The sequence below is a fragment of the Camarhynchus parvulus genome, chromosome 6, assembly GCF_901933205.1.
Source record: "Camarhynchus parvulus chromosome 6, STF_HiC, whole genome shotgun sequence".
Lineage (NCBI taxonomy): Eukaryota > Metazoa > Chordata > Aves > Passeriformes > Thraupidae > Camarhynchus > Camarhynchus parvulus.
In genome coordinates this window covers 8,824,177-8,837,181 of record NC_044576.1, presented here as the reverse complement: position 1 = coordinate 8,837,181, position 13,005 = coordinate 8,824,177, and the positions used below count along the sequence as shown (strand labels likewise).

General features: G+C 38.7%; 1 protein-coding gene across 4 annotated transcripts in view; it reads right to left on the bottom strand.

Moving 5' to 3' along the window:
- Positions 1-13,005, bottom strand: part of LDB3 (LIM domain binding 3) — a 107,054-nt gene that overhangs the window by 74,617 nt on the left and 19,432 nt on the right. For all 4 annotated transcript variants that reach the window (XM_030951396.1, XM_030951397.1, XM_030951395.1 and 1 more), the window contains one exon: positions 645-796. In XM_030951396.1, the coding sequence (XP_030807256.1) occupies positions 645-796 (152 nt within the window). The remainder of the gene's footprint in view (positions 1-644; positions 797-13,005) is intronic.

The following is a 13,005-nucleotide window of genomic DNA, read 5'->3' as shown; positions in this document are numbered from 1 at the left end:
CTGTGCAAGGTTATCTAACAAGAGAACAAATTTCCTTGGAAGTAACATTAACCAGCAGAAGTTAAAAAACCTATTAATTGCTTTCTTAATGGCAAGACAACTTTTATCACATCTCTATGATAAAACCTGCCCTCTCTATGTTCTACTGCCTCCCTTTCCTGCACTTGGGCTACACCTTTCTTATTGGGTCAGATACAGAGCGGACTTTGAAACTCACAGGTGCCAGACCATTAGCACAAATTCTCATGAGGTCCCTCTCATGCACTTGTAACACTTGTTCTGTTTGTTGTCTCTAGAACAGTTGTTCATAAACTAGCCAAACTAAACTGTGTTGCCCACATGAGAATAACCAAAAGAAACATCACTGTTGGATTCATTTAACAGAAGCTTGAATGGATACGAGATTACACTTGTATTCAATAGCCTAAATCCCACACAGACACACAACCTAACCATTTGATTTCTGTAGCAATCCATGCTGACTTCTACAAGAATCAGAGCAGATTTTGGCTTTTCATCTCCTATCTGTGCCATGAGCACTTCAAATAAATCTAACAGACACGGATAAAACACTTGTAACTTTCAGTCATAAGTTTCATAGGCTGTCCTAAATAATGCAAACAGTTTAAGTTATTCCAACATACTTCTGCAGAGTGAGGCTCAGGTTGTGGCTGGCTGATTTGATTTTGTTCTGGGCCTCCAGGTGGGTCATGCTGTCAGTGTTGACTCCATCAATGGCCACGACAAGGTCCCCCTGGTTCATCTGTGACTGTGCTGCCTTGCTGCCAGGGGTGATCTGCATAGAAAAAGGCAAAAAAAAAAAGTCATATCCTGATAAGTAATTCTGTACACAGAACAGTTGAACTTGCCCAGAATTATAGTACAGAATAGATACAGCAAAAAATACAGCTAATAGATACAACAATAGTTGTATCCATTATTGTATGGTGAAAAATCAAAACTTATGGGAATTAGACAACTCAAAGTTAACTCACACTTCTGCAAAGGCCCAGGGCACCATCTACTTGTTGCTACTTCCATTTTGAGAGGTTAAGCCCAACATTGGGTATCACTATCTCAAGGGGATAATTATCTCTATACAGCAGCAGTATATAGAAACATGACTCAGAAGCAGAAAATGAATGAGCTACTATCCACTGCGTGATTTTACTGTATTTTTCCTCCTAAAAGCAATTTTCCCCAAATTAATTCATTTTATTGAGGGGATGTAAAATGAACGTGTGTGAGTGGCCTTGGGCACACTTTGTTTCTTTAATAGCAGGCTTTAGAGGAAATGATTCTACTTAACCGTACCCATATACAACTGCAGCTCCATCACCAACACAAATTGCTACGTGCCCATCTCACCAACTGTTGGACCTCACACTCCAAAGACCAGCACTCTCAGAAATAAGAAACCATAGTGCTGCAACCACAAACCCAACAACTGACACAACAGTCCAGAAGTTCTGTTTGTTCACTGTGGCAATACATTTTGTTGGCTCCACTCAGCTTGTGAACAGCATCTTCTCTGAATGGACAGCACCCTGACCTCAATTTTACACAGCCCTCTCAGCTTATGTATGGATAACACCAGCACAGCACTAAACCAGGAAAGCCTTCACATACCATCAGCCAGACAAATTTTAGTGAACACACCAGAGTTGTCCTCTGCTTTCAGCACCCAGTACAGAAAGAGCATGGATATAAGCTATAGGTATTTTTTCTTAAAAACTCACTTCCTTACATTCCTCACTAAAAATTCCAAGGATAATCTAAAGTACTGCTACAAAGGCTGCATTCAAAAATTCTGTTCCTTCAGTACAGTGAACATAAAGACGTGTTTGATTATGAGCCAAAAGTCCCCTGTGAATTCTGCCAGTCTGAAACCATGAAGTCAAGTTTCTAGTCACTTATAAATATATACATAGTAAAAAAAAAAACTTCCTTCCAAAATAATTCCCTAAACTGTTAGCTCATGTGCTTTACTGGCAAAGATGAATAAGCAAAAAAGGAAAAAAGCCCTTTCTTAACATGCTGTTAAAGGTGCTCAGTATTGAGGCCAGAAGTCCAGCTGACAGTGTAGTCTGACAATGGGAGGTGTCAGTTTACTAGAACACTAGTTCTAGTGTCAGAGTGCTTGAACACACAGCACCCTGCATGCTCAGACTATTTAAAAGTAAAGATTAGTTTGGAATTAGGTACTCTAAGTAATTCCTAGAACTGATTTGACTGAAAGAGACAAGTTTTAATACATTTTCATTTGAGACAGAAGCAAGAGCTCTGTGTTTTCTGAGTGAAGGACAGCCACAAATACAACGTTCTCATGCGAGTACAGTGGACTGATAATGTCAGTACTATTCCCTGAAGAATTTTCCTGGTGTTAAGAAATCGAGGGATGGGGGAAATATTTTGTGGTAGTTTCAAAGATAGAGTTTTATTCTGCAGTCTAGTGCACTCTCACAAGAAAAAAAAGAAAAGAGCAACAAAACAAAACCCAAAAGGTTTGTGTTACAAGCATAGCTTTTCTAACCTGTTATACAAACATTAGCTTCTATGCATTCAATTGACTTGCATTGTGCCAAGTACACCGAATCCAGAAGTCCATAAAGAATATGGATTATTTGTACACTCATATGTACTTGTATATTTACTCAAAGATCCTTCCCTGCTTAGTCCCACAAATATGTTGAGAAAGAGAATCTGCAATAGAATAAAAGGTAAAGAAAGGGCAAAAAGCAAACTAAAGCCAAACTCAGACAAATGAGTCAGTAAGACTTGAATTCATCAAATAGGACACTTCTGTCTTTTTCAAATTATCCTTTTTTAAATAAATAATCTTCACACATCACTTTTCTAAGACTTTTAACCTCCTCACAAAACATAAAAGTTCTTGCCACAGAATATTAACTGTGTGATACTGGTTCCAAATTCTGGGACAGTCTCCCCCCTGCCCCTTTTTTCTTGTCAACAACAAAGACTGTTTTTTGAACATCACCCGAGTTCCTGAAAGTCAAACGTCTGCCCTAATTTGGATATTCTTACTCAACACATCTATCTCTCCTTCCACTCCTCAGTGATGCCTCAAACAAAATAAACCCAGGGAAGCAGAGCTTCCAGAGACAGGATAACACTCTGCATCTGGGGCTAGTTTAACACAGCTCTAACAAAGTAGCTTCCCTCTCACTTGCTTTGACTTCTGCTTTTAGTAGCCTCACAAGTGAATGTTATACTTTAAAATAATGACACAGCAACTAAAACCCTCCTAGAATTAGAGTCAATTTAGAGGGAGGTGATGGGTGTAATGAATGACCTAATTTCACTTCTTCTAATGGGATATTTTCTGACTAATATTTTAGAAAATACAACCTAAATGAAAAAACATTCATCGCAAGACTATCTCAAATTAAAAAGTCCTCAGTAACTCTGAACTTGTGATTTACATGACTTTCTAACTTTGCAACACCGTTTCTCAGGCAAGGAGCTCCAGGAGCACCATACTGTGAAAGAGAAGGAAACAGTCTCAATCATGGCTCCGTCAGCTGCTACTTAAAAAGGAAATGAAAGGGTTTCAACTTCTTCAACTAAGTATAAGGGTAGCAAATTCTGTGTGGGATTCTTTCACACAATTCTACTTTCTTCAATTCCCATTTCAGGAGACAGCACTCCATTGATGTCACTTTACCTCTAAAAATCAGCTTATCCTTACTTCACAGACAGCAAGACTCAAAAAAAGATAGATCCAATTTATTGTATCTGCAATTCACACAAGTAGTAGGTATCAGGAAAGAATTTCTTCTTCTCATGGTCTTCCCACTGGATAAAAGCACACAAGATTATTTGGTCCTGTAAACTTTTATATAGAAGGCATTACTAAAGACTGGATGCATAGTCTGAATGAACCATGAAAACCAAAGTACATAATTACATGTATTTTAGAACCTGAGAGACATCTCTGAGAGTGCTCCAAGTGAAGGCACAGCATGCATTTCCAGCAGACATCAAGAGCAGCCAGTAATTGTTGCGAACAAAATACCAGTGTGCAGATGGAGATACAGGGCACACAGATCTGAAGTGTCAAGGCACATTCAAGACTATCGTGTTCCCATTTCTCAAGATCCAGCTGAAAGGAATGGAATGCAAAGAGTTTATCTTTTATCTGTTGGTATTTTCCTTTGAAAATTCATCTCTGATCTACTAAAACATTTACTAACTATAAATCACAAACAGAGAAGAGCTCACTGTGTGAGCTTTCTAAAATCTTGGGTAAATATTTTCTATTTTAAAATATTTTTGAAAATATTTTTGAAGGACTAATGCTAATTAAACCTTAGAACTAGACTAGAAACCCAGATCTGTCTCCATAGTAAATTCTACTTTGCTCTTATCTCAGTCTCTCTTCTATTAACAGAAGTAACAGATTTAGAGAAATATACTACTGTCAAGGATAAATATGCATTTTTCAATTTGACTACCAGTCTTTTTTTCCTAAAACAAATCTCTGGGCAATTTCTAGACAGAATGATTTCAGAAAACCCTTGTAATAGTCTTAACTCACTTGCTCTGGATTACAATATAGCTCTGAGTTGCTAGGTGCTGCAAATGCCTTTATTTAATGCTACAGTGAGACATTCATCAGAGTTTCAGGGTACAGCTATTTCTGTCAATTAATTTACAAAATCCAATCCAGGGTAACACCAACAGATCTAACATTAATAGCAGTTCTTTAGTGCCTCAAGCCCAAGCACAGATTTTATCTTGAAAAACCAAACATCTCACTGCTCTCAGAAAAGCAGAGGAATATGTGCTGCTTCAGAGATGTGAATTTTCAGCCCTCACAAATTTCCTACAAGACAGACATCTGACTTCCAACATCCCCAGCTTAAAGCAAGTTGGCAGGCTGGAAGTATCACATGTTCCTTCCAGCACACTGGAGAGAATTCTTACTACGCTCTGTTGTGAGGGGATGGGTATACTGGGTGAATATATAGTACCACAGTGACAGCTGTGCCCTAAAAAAACCTGTCTGCACTGGGCTCACAGTAAATACTGCTTAGCAGGAGCTCTGGGAGGCAGCGTACAAAGAGCAGCTGCTGCACCACCTTGAGAGCTGCACATGCTGCCAGCCAAGCCCCCTCAACTCCACTCCAAAGGGAAGAGATAGGGATCAGGCAGCATTTCAGTGGATGAGCGTTCAAATACTAATGAGAGTGCTTGTACAAACAGATGGATGGACACAGTTTTCCTACCCCCAAGGAACTCCTAATTTACAAGGCAGACAAAAATACATAGGAAGGCCTACACAAATGAGAAGCTGTTAATATAGCCCACAGCATTAGCCAGGGCCTCTTCCAGCACTTGAGCTATGCCTGACTCCATCCTGACTTCAACCCCAAAAACAACAATTTATTTTTTCTGCTTCTCATTTAAGAACAACATTTCATATAATCAGATATTCACCAGCACTGGAAATGTGCAAAAGCACAGAGAATGAACATGCTCTCCTCTGGAATACAAGAAATAATTAAAAGAAAATGTTCTTTTCCATAATCAGAAAAATCAGAGACTACACTGTCTCAAGAAAATCCCAAGAAAAGGACTGGCCAGAGACCAAGGAACAGTATGTTTCCTCTACAGAGAAAAGAGCATCTAAATCTCTCCCCATTACATTTATACAAGTATTTTTTTGCACAGAAGATTCCAACAAACTCTCAAAGTCATTCTAAGCTTTGAGGCTCTAAGTGCCTGCAAAACTTCCTCTCTTTATACACAGGAGCATAACCAAGTGAAAGGAGAGATATGCTTTGAGACCCCACTGCAGAACAGCTGCTGAATGCCCACACTGAATCCAGGTAGTTACCTCTAGACCAGAGACATCTCTTCCTCACCCATACAAAGAAAGTTAATTGAGGAAATTCATATTATTCTTTCCTAAATTAGTCACTTGCCATCCCTATCCCCATAATAAAAGTGTAAGAGCTACAAAGGGAAAATCGTTTTTTTTTCTTAGAAAACAGAAGGCAATTTTGGACAAGAAAAATGCAAAGAAAATGAGTAAGACCCACTGGGATAAGTCATCAGGCAGGCAGAAATTCACCATTTCATTTGACACATTTCCAGAAGGCACAAAACACAAACAAGGAAAGAAACTGCCTAGATAACCTATACCATAGAGCAAGCATCCTATGGCTTTTATACCTTTCTGTGTCAGATAGGAGAGCTGAGAAAGACCAATTAAATGTAAAGAAAAGACTTGGGAAACCTGAAACTATAACTACCCTGGCACATATCACTAACCAAACCTAATGAAAACTTCCATTTTGCAGCTACCACTTGAATTATGGATATGCCTCATTGTTTTCAATTCACTATTGGGCTTTAATGGCTTTTTTCTGTTGTTCTCCTTTCTGTGGTGTTTCTTTTATTGCTTTGGTTTGGCTTTTTCTTTTTATTTTCCATAAGGCAACAAGAACTGCCTTAAATGAACACTCATGGCATGCGCAAAATATGCCACAGACACCCTGAAGAGATTCCATTAACACTAAACAGAGCTGCACTGGCAAGCTGCAAAGACATTCTGAAGTGGCCTCTCAGGCTCTGCTTCATCTGTAGCTAGGAAGAGCGATTACAAAACATGTGAGAACACCCAAAATAGCTCTAATCTACCTCTCTTGGGTACCAGGAATCACAGCAGCACAGAGATTTTGTGGGATGAACAGTAAAGCACTTCCAACTCAGGACATCCTGTGCTGAAATGTGTACTCCAACAGCAGAAGGGCTGGGGACACTCCAACCAGCCAGCTTACCTCATTCTCAGGAGTGCCAAGCCAGGCTGGAACAATGCCACCTTGATTAACACCAAAAATTTCCCTTACACATAACATCACTCACCAGCCTGCTTTTCATGCACAATATAAAGTCTCTTCAAGGAAGAAGACAGACAGATGATGGCCCTTCCTGCCAAGCTAACTAGACTCAGGTGATGAAAATAAGCCAAATGTAAAAGACTTTCAGCTGTGAAATGAAAGGAAGCATATAGGCATGTTTAGGGAATTGCCCTAGGCAAGGCTTTGGGGGATGTTTTGAGAGGCAGTGTGAATACACCTGTTCCTATTTGCACGATCATTTCATTCCCTGCCCCACCTCCACATTGTCTGATGGAAAAGTTTAAATCCTTTGTAAAAAATAAAGAAAAAAACTCCAATATTGTGGACTTTGGAGATTAGCTTGTTAGAAGCATGACTGCTCTATGTCACACCAACTATACAGATGACAGTAAAAGAGTGGATGTGGCTTTTTAATAAGATGTGTTGGTGTAACTAGAAGGTTACACAGCTCTTCATATTGTGTGAAGTCATATGGTATGACTAACAATAATATCTCTTCTCCCAGTCTTTATCCAAATGTATCTGTTGGAGGTATTTAGTCTGTTCTCAGCTAGCATCACACACTGTGCCAAGTGTGTGCTGTGTATCTCACAGGAATTAAATGAAAACAAAGAGGTGAGTCATGTAAGGACAAATGCTGATTGTTCTGTTACAACAGGTTTTGAGAACCAAGTGACTGAGTTCTCATTTGGTATCCAGGAGTTCAAGAACCTGAATGCAAATCAAAACCAGGAATAAAACTGAGGTACTGATTCTTAGTATTCTGGCAGCCCCCATGTGTGAGCTAGCTGATCTGTCAGCTTCCACAGGAGATCCCCTGCAGCAAATATACACACAGCTTCCAAGTGCCTGCAGGATCAGAACAGCCAAGTTTCTTCAAAGGTTCCCCATCCTCTTCCCTGCTTCTCCTTTTCAAATTTGAAGTCATTTTAAGGCAGTTGTATAAGGTGGGATGTTTTTCTGTGTTTCAAGCAGACAGATCTCAGTCATCAATATTGCCTGCTTTATTTTCAGCTTCTTGAATTCTACATGCTGTGCAGCTTTTTAACCTGCTCACAGAAACACAATTTGTCTTGTCTCCCCCTACAACCATTAGCAATAAACTGAGGGGTTTATGTCTTGCTATTGGCCACTATGGTAAGATTTTCTTTTTTTCAAGGTCATTCTGCTTAATGTATCTCATTGTATGTAACTAAGATCATGATGCTTTATAACTTTGAAGGGCTTTTGGTTGGTCCAGCAACAATAAGGCCTGACTAAAAGGGCATTTGAGACAATGCTGAGAGACTCAGTTTGGCAGTTAGTGCCTTCAGCCACTTCTGATATTAAGCAACCCAAAATAGCTTTGAGCAAGTCCTTAGGTTCTGGCACAGATATGACTGATGTGTAAGTGACTCTTCTGCTCCTGCATGCTTGTAAATTAGGGTACTTATTAAATGGATGCAGGTTTAGATTTAATTATTCTTTGAATGCATTTGTTTGAGTTCTCTTTGTTTCTGGCCACCAGATTACCAGGGGAGTTGTTCTTCTGCTCACTAAAATACAAGCTGCCAGTTTGACCCAGCAAACAGCAGTCCTGTCTCTAGTGCAGAAGTATTTAGTACTGAGCTTTGTGCTTCACCTACAGAGGGTAGACCAGCATAGTGCACACCAGCTGGCAGCTGTATGAAGGAAAATGAGATGTAACACATGTCCACAGTGACAGAGGTGCTGAAGCAGAACTAAATTTGCAGGAACTACACTTGCTATCATGCCCTTACTTCCACATCTAAGGCTTTAAGAGGCCACAGTGCCCAACCTGAAACTGTTCCAAGTGGAGGGCCCAGCATTAAGCTGCCAGGATACAGCATCAATGCCTCCCTAAACACCTTCTTTATTCACAGCAAAAACTGATTTTTACCTGGAGCATTCATCGAAGCTCTGTGAGAGAATAAACAAAAGCACAGGCTTCACACTTCAGAGAATGAAGAATTCTTTTTAAGATCAAAGTGAATAAAACAGAATAGAAGCAAAGTTCCCCTGAGAAAGTGCAATGCCAATTTCTTCTGTAACAGGCTGTTTCACATTTAGTGCATAACATGACATCCCACCAGGCATCCCTGCAGGATCCTTGGGAATTTAAAGATGTAGCAAGTAAAACAAATTTTTAACACATTTAACAGGTACATAAACATTTGGATGTTTCAGGAAGCTAGGAAATGGTAGAGATTGAAGATGTTTGTTGTACCAGTTAAAATGTAATTACTTAAACTTGGTTTTCCTAGCGGTGTTCAGTTGAACACAGAGAGGCCCTTGGTAAGCCACAGGAACCATGTTTGTTTAACAGGAAATAATCTGAACATATTGATATAATCTCAAATCTAAAAGGGAAATCATGTTATGTTGAAGATTGTTATGTTAAAGTAACATAACCTGAACTTTTAAAGAGGAAGTATCTTGATTTTCCTTATTTTCAAAAATGAAAGCATCTCTGAGGAGGAATTGGGCTATTCATGAGGACAAGGATTGAACTTTATTAATAGTATGATGATGCCAATGCTGGTTTTGAGCATTTTAAGCCATTAAAGTATTGGGTACAGCAATTTACAAAGATTTCCCACTGAGAGCTTGCATAATATAAGAACACACACATACTCATGATGTTATTTGATAAAGAACAAAGCAGTGACATGGATGGTTCCGGAAGGTAAAAGCATCTCTCTAGTGAATTTGACATCTATTAGCTTTAGAATCCCGCCTTGCATAAGTGCAGTACCTTCCTACACATTTTTCAGTGGCTTCAGAGCACAGAGCAGAATTAAGCTGACAAGTTTTCAAAAAGTGATTTTTCTGTGGGTTTTTTGCAAGCAGTACTTTCCATAACTCTCCAATAAAAAAATTTATGTGACTTTAGAAAGCCTTCCTGTTTACAGACAAAATAAAATAATAGAAATGAATTGTTGCAAGATACTGTCTGCACTGTCTGTAGTTAAGGCTATTTAAAGACTCAAAATTAAAAAAAAAAATCAAATTACTAAGATGGAAGAAGTATCACTTATTGCAAAAGATACACTGATTTTTGGTTCAACTAATAATGTTTGTTTAATTTCTGGTCAAAAAGAAGTCAGATCAGCTGGCTGTGCTATACACAAAGGTAACCTAGGCTGAGAGTCTTCTTTCCCCATAGAGTACTGCTCCCCTTCCCAGCCTGCACCTGGGGGAATTGGGAGTAAATATCTTTTACAAAACATTACACACACAAAAAAAGACATTATGTTATGAAAATTTACCGAAAGTCTTCATTAAACACAATTACTGTTTATGAGCCAAATGCTTATGTACTAAAATATGGTTTTAACACGAACATCCCATAAAGTTCAGAAGCCATAAGCAGCTTTAGAAGAAGGTTATTAAAGACCTCAGCTAGTAAATATTTGCCTATGGTGAATGGCTCTTCATTTAAAGTGATCTTGAATTGGAAGATCCAAACAATGCCACTCACCTCTATTGCACCATGTCTTCTATGTTTATGCCCAAGTTTCAGACTGAAACTTGATTCAAAAATTCCCAACAACTAGAGGAAGAGCTGTTCTTGGGGATATTTCATTCTAGAGAAAGGCAGGAGTCTGCCATCTCACAATTCTTAATTCAGCAGAGTGTGTGGAGCCTCAATTATCTTTGGATAAGGTACTGGCTTTCTATTTGTATTTTCTGCAGCCTTGTTTGTGCTGACATGTTTTGAATTCCTTGTGGAGTTACCCAGTACCACAGGTGTGTGTGGAAGGGGATTCCAACTTGCAAAGCCCATGATCATAAGTGGCACCTGAAAGAAGGTATTAAGGCAAGAAGAGAAGCCTGATCAGAGTTTCCTCTCCAGCTGGCAGCCTGTTATGGACAGCCCTTCCCCTTCTGTGCTGCTCACCCTGCTGATTAACAAGTGAGGGTTAGAAAGCTTTCAGTCTCATTGGGAATGCTAAGAAATATCCCATCTTAATACATCCTTCAACTTTATTTTGTGCTACACTCCAGAGACTCAATTGAAAACATCCATCATTTCAATTACAGAAAGCAAAGTGGGCACCCATCAATTGTGAATGAACTTTCTGCCAAACCAAAAGGCCCCTGCAAAAACCATCCTGCAGATCTGCCTGTGCTACTGATATTGCTGGTTAGTGGTACTTTTACCTGTTAACTTGGGGATCAACATTTCTGCCAATTCCTTTTTGGGTATTCTGCTTCTTTCCTGTTTGATCTCATCTAGATTTGGTGTTCATCACTTACTGGGGTAAGCAGCAAGACAGGACAGTGTTTTTCTTCCAGAGCACACATGTTTAAATGGAGTGTTTTAAGAAAGGCTTTGAAGATGCTGACCCCCAACTCTCACTCCTCTGTACATTCCTATTTCTTTCAGGTGACTACCTGTACGTGGAAACATCAAGTATTTCTACCAGTTTGGTAGCACCATCAATGCTTTAGGAACTTAGTGTGAGTATTCCAAAACGGGTGAAACATTCATATCTAATAAATATTCTTAGGTAACAGAAGTTAGGAGCATAAATTGAGTGAAAACCATCATTAGCCTGCTTGGGATACTTAAGCAGGCTTCAGAGAGAAGAATATGCTTCTGATTCTTAGTTTAAGATATGCCTTCATGCTCAGTTCAGAGCATAGCTCCTTAAGGATCATTAGGCTGCGTAACTTACGCAGAAGTAACAGAATTAATCTGCAGGGTGCCTCATTTCTATTTCAAAGTTGTACTTTTATCTTTAATTTCTTTAATGATAAGTGCAGACATTTTTCTCTGCAAGCAGAGGCTGTAATGAGCTCCATACCTAGTCACAATGAGTTTCTAAACTCTGCTTGTCCAAATTAGAAATTTTCCTCTCCTGTTCCAGAGTAAACATGCTAATTATGATAATCTGGTTGTGTATTTTGTTAAGGAATAAATGTTCACAGGACATCTATTTAAATCCATGGAAGGAATGCAATCAAGTTCAGAATTTGCCTTAACAGTATTTTCCTTGGCTACATTAGACACTGTCTTCTGCAATGGAGCATGTCAAAATAATTGGTTTGGAAGAGGCAGCAAGAAAGTTGTCATTTAACCAAGAAAGAATTTCAGAAGGCCTAAGGTAGTATGCCTTTCTGTGTCCAGGTTGTCTTTTTCCCTTCATTTGGCACCAAACAAACTGCTGAACAATGAATTGTATAGATGAGAAAATATGACAGTTACTTTAATAGGGATTCTGGCTGCTAGTGAAAACATTATTTGCCTGATACAAATAAGGAATGAAAGGAACACAGAAAAAAATTTAATTAACCCCTCCACTTTGATGTCAAATGAGGACTTATTTAAACTGCAGGACAATGAGCTACATCACTGTATTTTTTCATCAAGCAAACATCTGAATGACTAAACTAAAGTGACATTTTGAACTGCATAAAGAAAAAAATTACTATAAAGCAGATTGATGTATTCCCTAATACCAGCATGCAAATCTCAGATTCAGACATTATTATAACTGATGGAATTATGAAAGTTCTCTGTTCTAGGCAGTTACATTTACAGTGATATTTTTCAGAGCTGTACACCCACATGGAAACAAAGTTTGTAGGCATTTTTGAGTTTTAATATGTTGTCAGAGTTTGATCTTGGCCACTCTCTCTAGTTTCATTTTTTATCTGTTTTCTTTTTTTTAATATCCTTCTTCCTCTTACAACATCTTGTTTGGTAACCTTGCTTAGTTTCATTAATCATGTTTGCAGAGAAAATATTTAAAAACTGTCAGTGCTGGAACTTTGATGGGATCAACACCAATGCTGTAACAACTGCAATGGCAGCAGAAAACATTTCTCAAAGTGAATATGCAGCTATTTAACAAACAGGCGGCCTTTACTTCAGACACCAGGAAGCGGAAATAAATGAAAATAAGGAATGCTTCGATGGTTATTGGACAGCTGGGAAGATTCCAGGGCAGACAAAAGTGCCAAATGGAGCCATATTCGTAATCTCTCTTTATCCTGGGATGGGTCTTCTATTTATAGAATTATACAGCCCTTGAAGAAACTATAAGATTGCATACGTAAATGATACAAGAGCAACACATGCATTTTACATGAAACTGCCTAATAAAATCCA